The 17,484-nt window shown below is 39.2% G+C and overlaps 1 protein-coding gene across 1 annotated transcript; it reads right to left on the reverse strand.

The window, feature by feature from the left end:
* Positions 1-1,065: 1,065 nt before the first annotated feature.
* Positions 1,066-15,485, reverse strand: CCT4 (chaperonin containing TCP1 subunit 4). The gene is made up of 14 exons (XM_081155933.1): positions 14,999-15,485; positions 11,251-11,303; positions 9,772-9,861; positions 8,970-9,078; positions 7,536-7,678; positions 6,431-6,552; positions 5,956-6,088; positions 5,282-5,421; positions 3,774-3,870; positions 3,579-3,689; positions 3,355-3,485; positions 2,778-3,012; positions 1,530-1,643; positions 1,066-1,277 (listed from the first exon to the last, which is right to left on the reverse strand). The coding sequence occupies exons 1-14, from the start codon at positions 15,123-15,125 to the stop codon at positions 1,263-1,265; spliced, it is 1,620 nt and encodes a 539-aa protein (XP_081012059.1). The 5' UTR covers positions 15,126-15,485; the 3' UTR covers positions 1,066-1,262.
* Between the last annotated feature and the right edge of the window lie 1,999 nt (positions 15,486-17,484).

Consider the following 17,484-nt stretch of genomic DNA (forward strand, 5'->3'; position numbering starts at 1 on the left):
AAAATGGGCAAAGGAACTAAATAGACACTTCTCTAAAGTGGATGGCCAAGAGACATGAAAAAATGCTCAAAGTCACCAATCATCAGAGATGCAAATTAAAAACACAATGAGGTATCACCCCACACCTGTCAGAATGGCTACCACGAACAAATCAGCAAGTGACAAGTGCTGGCGAGGGTGTGGAGAAAGGGGATCCCTAGTACACTGCTGGTGGGAATGCAGACTGGGGCAGCCACTGTGGAAAACAGTATGGTTTCCTCAAAAAATTAAAAATGGAGCTGCCATTTAACCCAGTGATCCCACTTCTACGAATATAGAAACCTAAAACACCAATCAGAAAGAATATATGCACCACTATGTTCATAGCAACACAATTTACAATAGCTAAGATCTGGAAACAGCCCAAGTGCCCATCAGTAGATGAGTGGATAAAAAAGCTGTGGGACATTTACACCATGGAATACTACGCAGCTGGGGACAAAAGGATCTCTTACCCTTTGAAATAGCATGGAGGGACGTGGACAGTGTTAAGTGAAATATGCCAGTCAGAGAGACAAGTATCACATGATCTCACTGATATGTGGAATCTAATGAACAAAATAGATCTAGAGACATAGAAGCATGGAACAGACTGACCAATCTCAGAGGGAAAGTGGGGGTGGGGGAGAGATTAATCAAATAATTTATGCATAAGTTTATGCAAAAACAAAGTACTCAGGATTAAGATCCTAAGGAAGTCAACAAGTAAATGTGAATCCATTCCCCTCCTTTAAAAAAAAAAAAAAGTTTTATTATTTCAGAGAGAGGGAGAGGGAGGAACATCAATGATGAGAATCATTGATCGGCTGCCTCCTGCATGCCCCCAGCTGGGGATTGAGCCCCAAACCCGAGCATGTGCCCTGACTGGGAACCGAAAAGAGATCTCCTGGATCCTAGGTCGATGCTCAACTGCTGAGCCACACCAGCCGGGCTCCCCTCCTTCTTATATAGGTTTTTCAACAGTGTCTGAAATAACAGAATATTTGGGGGGGGGGGGGAGAGAGACACAGACGGCAGCAATAAATTAACCTTTTTGAAACCAAATATTTACTATTTTTATTAAACTGTGTTAATACAATTTCAAGTAAATGCAAACTGGAAGACCAGGCCCAGGAATTCATAGAGGAAACAATATTCCAAACAAGAAACACCAGTGATCATCCTTCCACTCCAGCTGCACTATTAGTGGCCACGACTGTGCCAGTCAGCCAGTGTTATCCAGATTACCGAGTGTTTACCTGACAAGAGAAAAACTTGAGTTACAAAACCTGCAATAATTTTTAAGAATGGAAGACATTTAAGACAATTACCTAAATCACCTATTGTTATAAGTGAGAAAAGACTGCAAAAGTATGAACTGTTTGTTATCACCTCGATGACTAGCAAACTATTATTTACAGCCCTGACCCCACAATCTCTTAAAAAAAAAAAACCAAAACAAAAACATCCTTTTGACCTTGTAGGAAAATTCACAATCTATACATACTTACCACATCATCAATTTTCAGGATGCTCCGGACAGTTTCAGTTGCTAGAGTCAGTGCACTAACTGAAACCAACAGAGGTTGGACAACCAGTTCCTCCAAAATGTTGGAAATACCACCCTGCAAATTACAGTACAATTTGCTTTTAGTGTTTGTTATTATACACACCACAAACTATACTCTTAACAATATGACTCAAGGCCTTTTCTAATGTAGTTTTCCCTTAGTCTAGTCAAGGATAATATACTCTCTAAGTCAGCTCTTCTCTACACTATGGGTTGTACTTCAAATCAAATTTGTAAAAGATAAAATTCTTTCTATGTATCTTGCTCTGCCTTTACATCTCTCAAATCTCTTTTAAATTCTTGCCACTACCATAGTCCCATTCTCCTAAGAATTACTGCTGCTGGCCCTAAAAAGCAACCCCTTCTCTTGTGTTCCCACCTTAAAATACTCTCCATCATCTTAGCCTCTTGGTTTTTTCAGTAGTGGCTTCCAACTACTGGAATAAAAACCCCCATACCTGCCCCAATACTCAAGGGCCTCCTCACTTTAATTTTATCTGATCTTTCCAACCTTAAAGTCCACTGTATCACCAACATATAACCTCTGCTCTAGACAAAATTAGGAACTTCTTAGTCTCTCTCACTTGGAAACCATATTTGCTCCCTCTTCTGAAATTTCCTCATATCCTATCAATGAAAGCTGCATTTTCATAATGTGCCCTCCTTTGGAATTCTGTTCTATTAAAAAAATATAACCTTAGATTGTCAGTTTTCCCTCCATTATTATTGGTCTTCCGAATAAAAAGGGACATTAATAAAACATTAATACAAAAGGGGAAATTATTACATTCTATGTTTACCCTAGTAACTGATTACATTAGGTTGGTGGTGTTTACTCTATGCCTCGCGTCTTTGTAAGAGCTTTCTTGTCAGTAATACATTTAATCCTCACAACTGACCTATGAGGGAACTATTATTGTCTCTGTTTTTACAACTGAGAAAACTAAAGCACAGACTATGTAATTTGCCAAAAATCAGTTAATAAATTGGCAGAGCTAATGAACAAATAATACTTTTCACTTAAGGCATCATCCATCTTCATTCTCATTCAATGACATCCTGCGGGCCTCATAGTTAAATCCAATTTTACTTTTAATTACAAAGCTTTTCATTCAACAAACAATTACAAAGCTTTAAAAAATTTATATTAATCAACATTTTCTGCAATAATTAAAGATTAAATTACTACCTTTCGGACATTAATGCCTGTAGTTTTTTCTCCTTGTGCATGCCGGTTCCTTAGTTCTGTTACTGTAGAAATTGGATTCAGGCCAGCATTTTCAGCTAGTGTAGATGGAATGACTTCCATGGCATCTGCAAAAGCACGAACGCAGTAGGATTCCATACCACTCAATGTTCGTGAATATTCAGTTAACCGTAGTGCCAACTCTATTTCTGGAGCACCACCTCCTGCAATAAGAGCTCTGAAAATCACAAACATATTTTTAGTTTATTTTATTCAAGAGAAAGCCATTTAAAATAATCTACCATTTATACCATGGGCGGGGAACCGTTTTTCTGCCAAGAGCCATTTGGATACTTATAACATCACTTGAAGGCCATACAAAATTATCAACTTAAAAATTAGCTATGAAAAAAGCTCCTAGATTTACTGAATTTCAAGTCCAGCCTGTGGTTGCCTTGGCAGGGCCAGATCAAATGATTTTGGCCCACAAGGCAGACGTTCTGCACCTGATCTATATCTTTAAAATAGTCAAAATACAGAAGCTTTAATGTCCTACATGTTACTTAACAATTTATATTACCTCTTTTTCACTAAACAGCGAATGACACATAGGGCATCATGAATGGAGCGCTCAGCTTCTTCAATAACCAATTTGTTAGATCCACGAACAACAATTGTAACAGTTTTTCCAGGGCTTGTACAGCCTGTAACCTTTAGTAAACAAATTCCAAATTAGATTATTTGGAATAAAGATGAAAATAAACAAAAGCCCAGGCAAATAAAGCTTAATTATAATATTGTTACCTTGAGCAGTTTGCCAGAACCATTTAAATTGACCTCCTCAGCTAACTCAGCTGATCCCAGCATGTCAGCAGTGAACTGGTCAATATGAGCAACTGGCTTGGTTCCAATCGTCTGGGAAAAACAGTCAAATCCACAAATTAAAACATTTGATTATTGGACATTTTCACACATACAGATGGCTAGGGAATATTTTACCTTACAAATGAATTCAATATCTTCTCTTTCAATATCCTTAACCACCATAATCTTCATTTTGTTCAGGAAATGTAATGCAAGATCACTTAGAGCATCTCTAAATAAAAGAATTATGTCAATGCTAGGTTAAAACAAACTTGCTGTTCAACCACTTTTTAAGGTTTTCACTATTTTATTGTTGTTTAAATGACTTAAATTATTTGCGTGGAGATAATTTCCAATGGATAATATTAAAATGTACCCCAATGACACTATTTGTAAAACACACGAAATAATTATGTCATTGCTTATTTATTTATTTTTAAATATATCTTTATTGATTTCAGGGAGAGGAAAGGAGAGGGAGAGAGAGAGAGCTAGAAACATCAATGATGAGAGAGTCACTGATCGGCTGCAGCCCACAACCTGGGCATGTGCCCTGACCGGGAATTGAACCCTGATCGCCTGGATCCTAGACTGACGCTTAACCGCTGAGCCACACCCGACTGGGCATTATGTCATTATTTAAAAACAAAACAAAACTAAGTATACCTCTGATAATGAAAACTTTGATATTTCCTGATTTAGAATGAAGTATGATTAATTCAAGACCACAAATTTACACTTTCCCACAAAAATTACCTGGAATGATCTTGATGACCTTGTGATACCAGAGGAGGAATATTACCACCCCTGTTGTAGAATAAATCACTGCCCCCCCCCAATCAATCAATAAAAACTAATAAAATAAAAATCTGAATCTTTCAATCCCAAGACTTTGATCATTTTTTTTTTTTTTTTTTTAAATAAAAAAGATTACTAGCTATTACATGACTTGGGATGAGAACCACGTATTCCAGCTCTTCAAGGTTTCTATATAAAATGAGCATCCACAGCACTTTCTGACATAACATATTAATAGAGTACATGGGAATGTGTCTACATATTAGAACACTGAAAAACAAAACATTCCACTTACTTAACATTTAGGATACTGGTCTACAAAGATTATACATCCCACATTTAAATTATCACAATGGGAAGAAAATCCATTTTAGAGGATTCATCAGAATGGTCCAAAATGCAGATTCATTAGCTGTCTAGTGGTTTATCCACACCAAATGGTTCTTTAAAAATTGCTAGAGGGGCCCGGCTGGGCGTGGCTCAGCGGTTGAGCGTGGACCTAGGATCCAGGCGATTGGGGTTCGATTCCCTGCAGGGCATTTAAAAAAAAAAATTGCTAGAGGGGATCCAAAATCAATTACTATTAGGAGGTGAACAGCCCGGCCAGGTGTGGCTCAGGGGTTGAGTGTCAACCTAGGATCCGGGTGATTGGGGTTCAAGTCCTGATCAGGGCACATGCCCAGGTTATGGGCTTGATCCCCAGTCGGAGGCAGCCGCTCAATGACTCTTTCATCATTGATGTTTCTATCTCTTTCTCCCCCTCTCCTTTCCTCTCTCTGAAATCAATAAAAGACATATTAAAAAAAAAAAAAAAAAAGAGGTGAACAAAATAAATATTCTCACACCTTAGAATAGACTTCTGTATGAGAAGAACATTACATCCTGTTTTTTTAATTTGCTTCACTAAGTTTAGAATGTAGGCTCGTTCTTCTCGCAGCACTCGGTCCATCTGGACATAGTCAGAAACTACTATCTGATTATCCATCTGTTTAAAAAAGAAATAATGTATTAATAATTTGCATATAGGAGTTTTAAAGTAGATTTTTAACAAAAATATTATAGTATAAATTCAACCAAAATCATAGCAAATATATAAACATGCACAGAAAAGGTCTGGAAAGATGAATATACACCAACCTTAATGCAGGTCTTTTCGTAGATCTATACACCTTGCTGTGATATGAGTAATGAATATATATATATACACACACACACATATATACACATTTTGATCATAAAAAAATGTAAAATGATTATGTTATTTCCTGAACATGCCAATTCTCTTTATACAAATACATTACTGAAATAGTTTCACTTGCATCCTTGTTACTCTGTCATGTTTTCGCATTCAACAATTTCTACTTTCGTTTCAATTTTACTAATTCTTTTGAGATATATGCTTTTTATCACTAGTATACTGATACTAGTGATTTTCCATTTTTACAATAATGAATAAAAGCTGAGTTATTAGAAAGTTAAACACATAAATAAAGAACCAATTTTATTTGGTTCTACTTACATCTGTTTTGGGAGCAGATAAGCAAAACTGAATAAGCCCAATCTTAGCCTTTTCGACTCTGGTTATACCAGAATTTGCCACCTTTTGAGTGAGAACCAGCCCTTCCACCAACTCACAGTCATCAATTGTCCCACTAAGAGAAAAGGAAGCAAGGGGATATAGTTAACAGGGAGTAGAAATCTGTGAGTTTAGATTTCTAACAGATTTTAAAAAATCATCAATCCAATAAAATGTGTTTCAGCCTCACTCACATTTACTAGTGCCCCATTCCTGAACCTCTCTGATCACACTACTGTCCTGCCATCATAAGGGAATACAAACAAATTCTTGAGATTCCCAGATTAATACCAGTTCTCATGAAAATCAAAAAGAAGCTTTGTGACTTTCATCTAGATATTTTTCATTTATTTTTAGAAATAGCTTAAGTTTACTTTCAAACTTTTTGTTCATTAAAGTTATAAATAGGTATGCTTACCCGAGTTTCTTAACTATTTTAATATCTCTAAGATCTACACTAGTAGCTGTGGCTGGGTCAATCACTTTCATCACTGCATTTACACTCATTGGAGAAAGCAGACTTGAATACTGAGAGACAACCTAGAAATTAAAAAAAAAAAAAAAAGTCAGCTTCACAATAGAAATAGTTCTATTTCTTTATTGACAAATCACTTTTTTTTGGATGGCAGGGAGGAGGGAAAGTGAGAATATATGAGAAAACATTCTACACAAACTGTCTTTTCAACTTAGGTCATCAGTCACCAAGGGCACAAAATAAAAAGATATACTAACAACTCTAGAGAAAAGCTAAAACAAAATTAATTTTATGTGGAGGTTTCCTATCTAAAATTAATTTGTGATCAGATGCTACATGTATGTAACCCTAATGCTGAGTAGGCTGGTAAATATAGTTAATGGCTAACATTTATTGAGCACTTATATGGAGCACTTATAAGAAACTGAAATACTCAAACAGCTTAGTTAAGTGGAGTCAGCACTGAACCCAAGCAGTCTAGACTCTATGATCAGTGCTTGTAATCATTATGCTATTTTGTCTGTATTACTTCTGGGAACATTCAACATTATTATCTAGCTCTTCACTTAACATTTGAAGAAAATGAATTGGGTATCAATATAATGCCAATGAAAAGAAAATGAAAGAATGTGTGTGACACAGGACATGACAGAAAACAGAAGGTAACATGATTTCCCAAGAAATTTAAAAGAACATCACTGCTTTAAATTTGATAACTAAGAAAAGCAGCATGGATATTAGGTAAAAGGACCATGGATGGGCCACCCTGTCCTGGTTCAAATCTCAGCACTACCCCTCATTAGTGGGTCTTAGATAAGATTTTTAACTTCACTAGATCTATTTTCCATCTGTAATATGGGGATACAATTTATCCGAAAATCTTGGAGTAAATTTTACTTGAATACAAATTGCTTTAGTTACCTACTCTTGGAGACTTAACATTTATGAACTGTATGCATAGCATCAAACAAAATCACAGCATAAGAGGTGCAGTTCTTAACAAACCTTAACCTGTAATTTTACAACGATCCCTTAGTGCTTGTCTCACCTTTGAGTTCAATGAAGTGGTCGCACTATTTAACAAAGTTTCTCTGTCACTCAGTTCCACAGGTCTAGACATGTCATTCAAGACTTCAATACCCTTTTCCAAAGCCTTCTGGAATGACTCCGAAATGATAGTTGGATGAATCCCTGTCATTTGTGAAAATCTAGTTACTTAATTGTAACAAATAAGCTACACATTTGACACACTTAAAAATATTCTATTCATTAAAATTTCAAAGCAGTCATAAAATTTAATTACTAACTATAGGTTATGCTTCAGTTATAAATATAATGGTTTGCATAACCTTAACTGTTAATGGCTAATAATTTATTTCCATTTAATCTGGAACAGATCACACACAATATTTAAAAGTGAAACCAAATTTTACACTTTTAAAAACATCACATATGACCGGGAGTGGCTCAGCGGTTGACCATTGACCTAGGATCCAGGAATCGGGGTTCGATTCTCGGTCAGGACACATGCCTGGGTTGCGGGCTAGGCAGCCGATCAATGACTCTCTCATCATTGATGTTTCTCTCTCTCTCTCTCTCTCTCTCCCCCTTCCTTTCCTCTCTCTGAAATCAATAATGTTTAAAAAAACAACAACCAAAAAAACCCACATCACATATCTACATAAGTAGAATGAGTAGAGTCACAACTATATTAAGCACTATTTACTAGAGCAAGAACCCATACCTTCTCTCACAAATTACTATTCCCATCTAGAGCCTAACATTAGTAACACCACTACCACTTATTTTTGAAAAGCAAAATTTTACCAAGTTCCATCAAAAAGAAGCTTGGCTAGTTGGGGATGAGGGAGTGGGTGGGAAGAGATTAATCAAAGAATTTATATGTATATATGCATAACCCATGGACAGAGACAACAATATGGGGAAGGCCTGTATATGTGTGTGGGGTGGAGGGGATCAATGGGGGGAAAAAAGGCGATATCTATAATACTTTCAACAATAAAGATTAAAAAAAGCTGGCTGGAGCAACATCCTGAACACAGAAGGTTGGTGGGTTCAATTCCTGGTTGGGGGCATTCCAGAGGCAACCAATCTATGTTTTTCTCTCTCTCCCTTCCTTTTTCTAAAAATCAATAAGGGGGGGGGCAGCTTGGCTAAAGAGGGTATAGGGGGACTAAACAGTGATGGAAGGAGACTTGACTTGGGGTGGTGAACACACAACACAATATACAGATGATGTATTATAGAACTGTACACCTGAAACCTATATAATTTTATTAACCAATGTCACCCCAATAAATCCAATAATAATTAAAAAACATTTCTAACTCATAAAATAAACAGCAAAATTTAATCTAGAAATTCCTAGTAAAAAAGATTCCAAATTAAATCTTAAATCAGACATTACTTAGTAACTTTTTGCCTTTATTTAGTAATAAGGTATGTTCTATGTTCTACCTACCTTTCTGAAGAAGCTTGGTACAGGAATCTAAGAGCGAGCCAGCAATGATGACCACCGATGTGGTGCCATCTCCTGCTTCTATATCTTGTGCCTTAGACAACTCTACCAACTAAGTGAACAGAACATGTTAAGTTGTTCAATGAGAAATGTGAGAACCTAATAACATCTAATTCAAATATGAAACAAATGGCTTTCACATCAGTGTGACGATTTATTATCAACACTATAAGATTCAATATAACTCATGACTTTTGATTTGTTGTCTACTGTGCGTTTCATTTTAAAATGAACCACATATTTGTGGCATACAAAATTCTACTTATATACTCTGTAAGAAACTATAGTATGACTTCTGGTCCAGACTGTGGATTGCAAATATTTGCTTCCCAGCTACTTAAGTTTGTCAGAAAGCATAATGTACCATAGGTACCCTGTAGCCTTGGAAGCTATGAAATGGGGAATTTCATATGAGAGCAGTGTCAGTTTGGAGTCCTTTGCCAAGTTTATCTAACTAACCCTGTATGAGCATAATCTGATTCACTTAAAAAGTCATCTTTACAAAATTAAAAGGGACTTTTTAAAAGAAATTTCTTTTTTGCTAGCATGGTGATTTCTCACTTGACACTGGAACCATCATGATTCTTAGCTGAACTGGCAATTGTTTTAAATATGCCTATTTAGCCTAATGAGAAAAAATTTCATGATGCTTAAATTATACCATGTGATCAAATAAAGCAAATTTAACTTTACCAAATACCAAACCATACACTTAAAATAAACACCTATCTAAAATTATACTTACCATTCTCGCTGCTGGATGTAACACTTGCATTTGTTTCAGAATGGTGGCACCATCATTTGTAATGGTCACATCGCCTTTCCCATCTTGAATCTGGAAAGTTTGTGTTGTTTTTTTTTTAAAAAAAGCTGTGATTTCAAAAATTGTTTTCTTTACCCAGCATTAATGTGCCAACCTACAAGCTCTATTAATTTAATACTTCTTTGCAGAGAGGTTAATTTGTTTCCATAGCTTACAATTGTGCTTAACTTCAAACTTTATATTAATATAAATCATTGTACTAATAGACTATGCATAATAGTCCAACTTTACACGTGAAATAGCTGGCTTTGTTCCATCTATTTTTTGTTTGTGAAAAAGAGAAGGAATCTAGACACTGATACCATGAATGCCCCAAAATAGAGAACCATGAATGTGGTAAACACAATTCTTTATTTTCATTGAATATTAGCTATTATTCTTTTAATGTTTTTATAATTTTCAATTACAGATGACACAATTCTTATGGTCAACACATAACTTATTTTTTTTTGTATCCCTGGGAAAGAACAAAAAGCATTACCATCAGGGACAGGTATTAAAATATTCAGAAGGAATAATGATCTGTGTATGACCCAGACAATCCTCTATGTTGGAAGTTAATTAGCACTAAATTTGAGGGTATATTACTTAAAAGTCATTGGAATCCACCTGCTTTATGCTGCCAGTCAACAAAACCAGAAGTAGAGTTGAAATCCGACCTATTTCAGGTCACAGAGCTACATCAATAAGGAACACTGAACTCAAGCCCTTACATCTAGCTTTACTATATTTTCTAACACAAAAGAGAAGGTAACTACTTTTGTGTATATACTTTGTTTAAAAAGCATTAAACAAACAAAATATGAATTATAGTTAAGTCCTATTCCCCCACACTCCCCTCCCCCAAGTAATCTATCATTCTTCTGAACTCTCAAAGTGCCTTTCTAACACCTTTTACTTTTTAAACAACATATCTTAACCCTCTATCAAGATCTTGCAGTGTGAGGCCCTGGTGGGTAGCTCAGTTCATTAAAACATCAGCCTGGCCTGGCCTGGCGTGGCTCAGCAGTTGACCATTGACCTAGGATCCAGGCAATCTGGGTTCGATTCCCGGTCAGGGCACATGCCCAGGTTGCGGGCTCGATCAATGACTTTCTCATCATTGATGTTTCTATCTCTCTCTCTCCCTCTCCTTTCCTCTCTCTGAAATCAATAAAGATATATTAAAAAAAAAAAAACACACAAAAAACCCATCAGCCCGATATGCCAAGGTTTTGGGTTCAAGCTTCAGTTAGGGCACATATAAGAAGCAACCAATGAATGAATAAATAAGTGGAACAACAAACTGTTTCTCCCTTTCCCCTCCCCCATCTCTCTAAAAAGCAGTAAGTAAAAATTAAAAAATAAATCTTGCAGCATAGACAGTAGCATTCAGTAAGTAATGAATGATTTCGTTTTTACCATTTTATCCATTCCTTTTGGTCCAAGGCTTGTTCTAATAGCATCAGCAACAGCTGCAAAGGAAGAAAAAGAAATCAACTCTTTAAAGAGCAAAGTAGCCCGGCTGGCATGCCTCAGCAGTTGAGCGTCGACCTGGGATCCAGGTGATCGGGGTTGAGTCCCAGTCAGGGCACATGCCCAGGTTGTGGGCTCGATCAATGACTCTCTCATCATTGATGTTTCTATCTCTCTCTCTCCCTCTCCTTTCCTCTCTCTGACATCAATAAAGATATATTAAAAAAAAGAAAAAAAAGAATATTGTGCAGAATAATTCACTGTTTCCACTAAAGAAAATTCACTGGCATGGCTCAGTGGCTGAGGCTCAACGTATGATCCAGGAGATTGTGCTTTCGGGTTTGATCCTCAGTAGGGGGGAGTGCAGGAGGCAGCTGATCAATGGCTCATCACTGATGTTTCTCTCTCTCTCCCCTTTCCTCTCTCTGAAATCAATAAAAAATAATTAAAAAAAAAAATTCAGTTTCATAATAATTTACTGGAAACAGGGTAACTTTCCCCTTTAATTGTATGACATACACTGTGTTTTGTTGTTCAAGTACATAATACTTATGCTCTGCCTATGGCAGAATAAATTTTGAGGATTTATTTAATCTTCCTTTAAATGTCAAAATGATACTATCTAGCTCTGAATGAGGACTGCATTCTTTTCTCTATTCTTTAAAATAAAACAAGCAGCAATAGGACAGGCTAGACCTTCTACCACCATAGTATGTAATTAACTTATTTGTTTGACACCCCCCCCAAAATAAGCAACTCAAACATAGACTAAAAAAACAAAACTAAAATCACAACTCTCAGTCATTATCAGTATGTTATGAAACATCTCTGGATATACAGTCTACCATACCAAAGTTACTTATTATTATCTGTTCATCAGAATGTTTCTATTTCATTAGTCCACTTACTATCTTCTAAGAGAAATTGCAATTGATGAACAATACATGACCCCGTTTCTTTGACAAAGTCCGGACAACTGATTAAATCTTCCCTTTTCTCACATACCATTTCACTCCACATACATAGGGTTGAGGTTGTGCACTAATAGTTTCTATGTACTTCACAACTAACATAATGCTTCCCTCTACAGTAGTGTGTGAACAAGAATACATAACCTTAAAGAGATTAAGAGAAAATATTTGGTGTAATTTAAAAATTGTTTTCTTACCTAATTATTTCATAATTTTGGGCTGCTGTTCCTAATTACCTAGTCAATATTATTACCCTTCCAGGCAATTTCAGTGGACCCTCATAGCCATAATTCTACAAGCAGACCAATTCACTTTAAGAATGCCCTTAATTTGCCCTGGCTGGTGTGGCTCAGTTGGATGGTCAGCCCGGACACTAAAAGGTGGCAGTTTCAATTCCTGGTGAGGGCACATACCCAGGTTGCTGGTTCGATCCCGGTCAAGGTGCGTGCGGAAGGCAACTGATTGATGTTTCTCTCTCACATGGATGCTTTTCTCTCTCTCTCAAATGAATTTTTAATAGAATGCCCTATTTCGTCTACTCGAAGACACTAGAAAGATATACACTATCCAAAAAATGGAAGATTTTAGACTGCTTACACCTCCCAAAGTGTCTGAAGTTTAACATATATCATGTGGCACACAGTACTGTCTTTTAAGTAACTCATACAGAATAGTACTGGAACTACTACTACTTGTGTGTGGTTTTTCACACACAATATCAAAATAAAAACTGGATCCCCGACTGGTTGCATCCTTTTGCTCTGAACTTTCCTCATATAATCTAGGTGGTCTCTCCTTCCTACATGCATACCTCCCTTGCCCAGTTTCAATCCTCCCTTGTCCAGCTTCAAAGGTCACCTAAGTAAACCTTCCATGCTGTATCTTCCTTGTTAAAAATCTATCATATTATATAGCTCTTTTGACCTTCCACATGGCCCCAGAATTTAACATCTTGTTTCTAACATAATATACCTAAGTTTCCACTATGCCTCCTAGACAACTATCTACCCCATCTTTATTTCCAGGTATATTCTCTCCTGTATTTCTAAATGACTCTCTAAATCTACTCATCTGGTCATTCTGACCTCTCCAACTAATTAGGCCCAAATTTGAACCTCTTCTCTCTTATTTCACCATTCTTCCTTCAGTGTACAGTAAGTTCCCACTTAATGTCATTGATAGGTTCTTGGAACTGTGGCCAAATGACCTATAATGAAACCAATTTTCCCACAGGCTAATTGATAAACACAAGAGTGAAGTTCATAGGGCATCTTATCAACAATATAAAGAAACCACGTTAAACAAAGACATCATTTAAGGACCCGCTGTACCTATTTCTTCAGCATCATCACACACCCTCAGTCACTTGAGAGGATGATGACCTCAAATATTTTGTTTTTTAAATATATCTTTATTGATTTCAGAGAGAGGAAAGGAGAGGGATAGAGAGATACAAACATCAACGATGAGAGTCATTTATCAGCTGCCTCCTGCACGCCCCCGATTGGGGATCGAGCCCGCAACCCAGGCACGTGCCCTGACCGGGAATGGAACCCCGATCGCCTGGATCCTAGGTCGATGCTCAACCGCTGAGCCACGCCTGGCCGGGCGACCTCAAATATTTGTAAGGCTGTATTTTATACACATGGCTCTTCATATGTTTTCTTATTTAACCTTCACAGCAACCCTATAAGTTAGCTATTAACTCACTTTATTGAAAAATGACCTCTAGCCAGGGAAGTTGTGCCAAATGCTTTCCAGGACACCGGGCCCTTAAAGATTTGGCCCGACCCTACCCTTCCAATCTCACCTTCATGCTCATTTTCTAACCCGAATGAAATACTCATTATACTCACTACACACCACAGTCAAGATCTCTAAGCCTTTGTTCCCATCTTTCCTTCCAGAATCTATCTGAACTAGATTTCTCTTAATCCTCACAACTCTAAAAAAAGAACATTTTCCTCCTCAATTTTATAGGTAAGAAAACCTCGGCTACAGGTTGAAGGTTACAAAGCCACGAAGTAATGACAACAGAGAATGAAATTCAAGTCTGATTTCCACCACGCGCCAAAGTGTTCTACAACACACACACACACACACACAAATCCAACTCCATCCAGCACACTGTCGGTGTTTCTTGATTTGCTTGCGTTTGGTTGCACATGCATGGAGAACATAAAAGCACAATGTAGCATTCCACAATTATTCTCAAACAAAACGTGTAAATCTGTTCCCCCCCAGCCCAATATAAAGGGCCCCGCCCCAACTTAAGCATGAAGAGTTTACTCAATTCGTTTCAATAATTGTGAGAGGGAATCTTATTTAAATGGCATCTAAAAAAAAGTAAGATCAAGATGTAAGGGTCGTGTGAACATTTTAGTAGTGGAGCCAATAAGCAGGTAAGCGACTGGGTTTAACTGTCAGAACCCAAGCGAGCGCCGCAGGCGGGCCTCGGCCTCTTTCTGAAGTGTGGTGAGCGACCAGGATGAAACATTATGGGCGTCTGGGACCCAGGATTGGGCAAAACCAAAAGCCTCCATACTCGGGGTCGAGAATTATCGAAAGAAAACAGTAAGGATCCCTCCACAGAGCTGCTTCTGCTTAAGGACAAGAGGAGAATCATCTGAAAGAAGAGAAAATGAGCCATGCCCACCCAAGACCAGGGAGAGAACGCAGAGCTCGACCCCGTAGGGCCGCGGGCCAGGCCCGGGGAGCGATACCTTTGGCCGCGGAGATGTTGCTGAAGCGGATCTGGGCCGGCTTATCGCGGTCCTGATAGGCGCTTTTGTAGCGGCCGCCGGCAGCCCCTGCGGGCGCCCCGCTCCGGGGTGCCACGTTCTCGGGCATGGCGAGCTGGGTTGGGTCTGAGCGGGCTCGGGAAGAACGGATGGACACGGATTCCAGCCGGCTTCGGAGGAAGAGTGCGAGCCCAACGCCTTCACGAACCTTCCAGAATGCAGCGCCAGCTCCAGGAGGAGGCGGAGGCGGAGAAGAGGACCTGCCTGGCCGCGCGGCGCCTGCATGACGTAGCAGGCTGCCCGCCGCGCGCCTGGTGAAGGAACCGCGCCGGGGAACTCGGGGGTTGCAGGGGAGGTTGGCCCGCCACTCTGAAGGTCGGGGGTCCGGGCCGCGGGGGAACGGACTCTTGCGAGGTAGAAAGGACAACTATGTAAGGCGGGCGTTGGGACACCCACATCTCCCACTTCCGGGTCCTTGGCCGTGAGGTCCCTGAACTTGAGGCGTGTTTCCGGGTTACGCCCTCCGGCTTTCGGCTGAGCCGGTTTTTTGTCCGGCTGTGTATTTTTGTATTTTATTCATTTTGAAAGGGAATCGGAAGAGAGAGATTTGGGCTTTGTGCCTGGTTTCCTTTGCTTGAAGTGTTGGGGTTGTCTCCTGTTGATGGATACTGAATGGTAGTTATTGATTTAAATACACCCACGTTAAATGCTAAAGAATCTTAGAAGTTTTGGACCGGTGATTGGCTGCCAAACCTGGACTGCTTCACAACGCCCTCGTTTTATACTAGTTTTTTCTACGTAACATAGCCACTGGCTCTCAGGGAGTCTAAGCATTTTAATAACGATCATTCAGTTCAGCCCAGTCATAAACGCTTTACATGTTTTAGCTCTTTTAATCCTCACAACAATCCTATGAAATAACTCTTCCTTTGTTCTGCCCTCTCTTACCTCATTCTAAATCTGCTAATTTTACCTTCTTTATATCAAGAATCTCATTTTCTCCGAAGTAAGTGCCACTGCCTTAGACCCACATCATCGTCTATTTTATTACTGTGATAGTCTAGCTTTGAGCTCTCCCGGCTCCTCCGGTTCGTTTTCCATACGGCTACCACAGACGAATCTTTTAAAAACTCAAATCTGACGTTATTACTCTCCTGCTTAAGACTTTCAGTAACTCGACCTGACTGGTGTGGCTCAGTTGGTTGGAGTGTCCCCTGCACTGCAAGGTTGCAGGCTTAGAAATCCAATTTATGTGCTATTTTCAGTCAAAGAGGACAGAAAGGTGTCAGGAAGGCCAGTGATGGGGGAGAGGACCAGGGAATGCAAAGTAAACATGAGTTAGGTTTGTTATGCAAATTTAAATTAGTGCCTTTTCCATTGATAAGGTTTTAAAGTTGTCTCCTGGGATTAACTTTGTTCTTGGTAGGCAGACCAGGTGGGACACCTTGGAAAATTTATGTCCTACTTTTGGGCAAATAAAAGGGCATGAAGCTTTTCTTGAATCTGCTTTTTCTCACTCACCTTCAGCTCAAAAATAATCCTACATCAGAGCGGCATATTTTAGGGTGGCATATTTGTTACCTTGCATTTACATATTATTTTCCCTTACCAGAATGTAAGATTTTTAGGGCAGACTGCCTTATGTGGTTCCATATCCCCTGGAGCCTAACAGAATGACTGGCCCTAAGCTCTCAACTTATACATCTGTTGAGCAGCTGGTTAAGTGGAGAATGAATGGTAATTGTTAGATGGGCCAGATACAGCCCGGGGTACAGAGACTTACCTGGGCAGAAAGCCCTGGATGCCTAGCAAGGGGCAAAACTGGGAAAACAAGAGCCTTGTCCCCAGGGTAACCTAGCCTCCCCTAGCATATCTCTAGTCATGCGCTTTAGACCCCCTGAACATTTCCTCCCTAAAAATGACATGTAGGCTTCAGTCGTATTTCAGCTCCAAGCCGAGAAAAGGACCAAAACCAGACAAGTGGTGCCAGGTCTGCCTCAGGACCAGCTACATTGACTATTGACCCCCTGCCCTGCCACGGACCAATTAGAGGAGACCAGGACCCTGAAAGCACACCTGGAAAACTGATGACTATTCTATTGAGTCACTCCAGAGACCTCAAGATTGCCACTTGCAAAAAAGCGATAAATAGCTCTGGACAGAGGACCCAGTGCGCACTCCCCATTAGGGGAGCAGAAAACCTGCGCTGTCTCCTTACCCCTTCTTCCCTCCGAGGGGACCCCAGGAGATTTGCAACCAGGGGAGCAATGGGCAGGGGTAGCTGGTCCCAGGCTTACCCCGTGAACCTGTCTCCAAGCCCCCCTTCTCTCTCTCTGACTTCTCAGTGAGCCAACACAGCCCAGCCTAGGTTCTCCTGTTACTTCTTCTATGCTCTTCCTTGTTTCACTGTCCCAAGTATATTTTTGCTGCCATCATGGACCCAAAACCCTTTGACTCAGTGCTGTGCA

The sequence above is a fragment of the Miniopterus schreibersii genome (genome assembly GCF_964146895.1).
Source record: "Miniopterus schreibersii genome assembly, chromosome: 13".
Taxonomy (NCBI): Eukaryota; Metazoa; Chordata; class Mammalia; order Chiroptera; family Miniopteridae; genus Miniopterus; species Miniopterus schreibersii.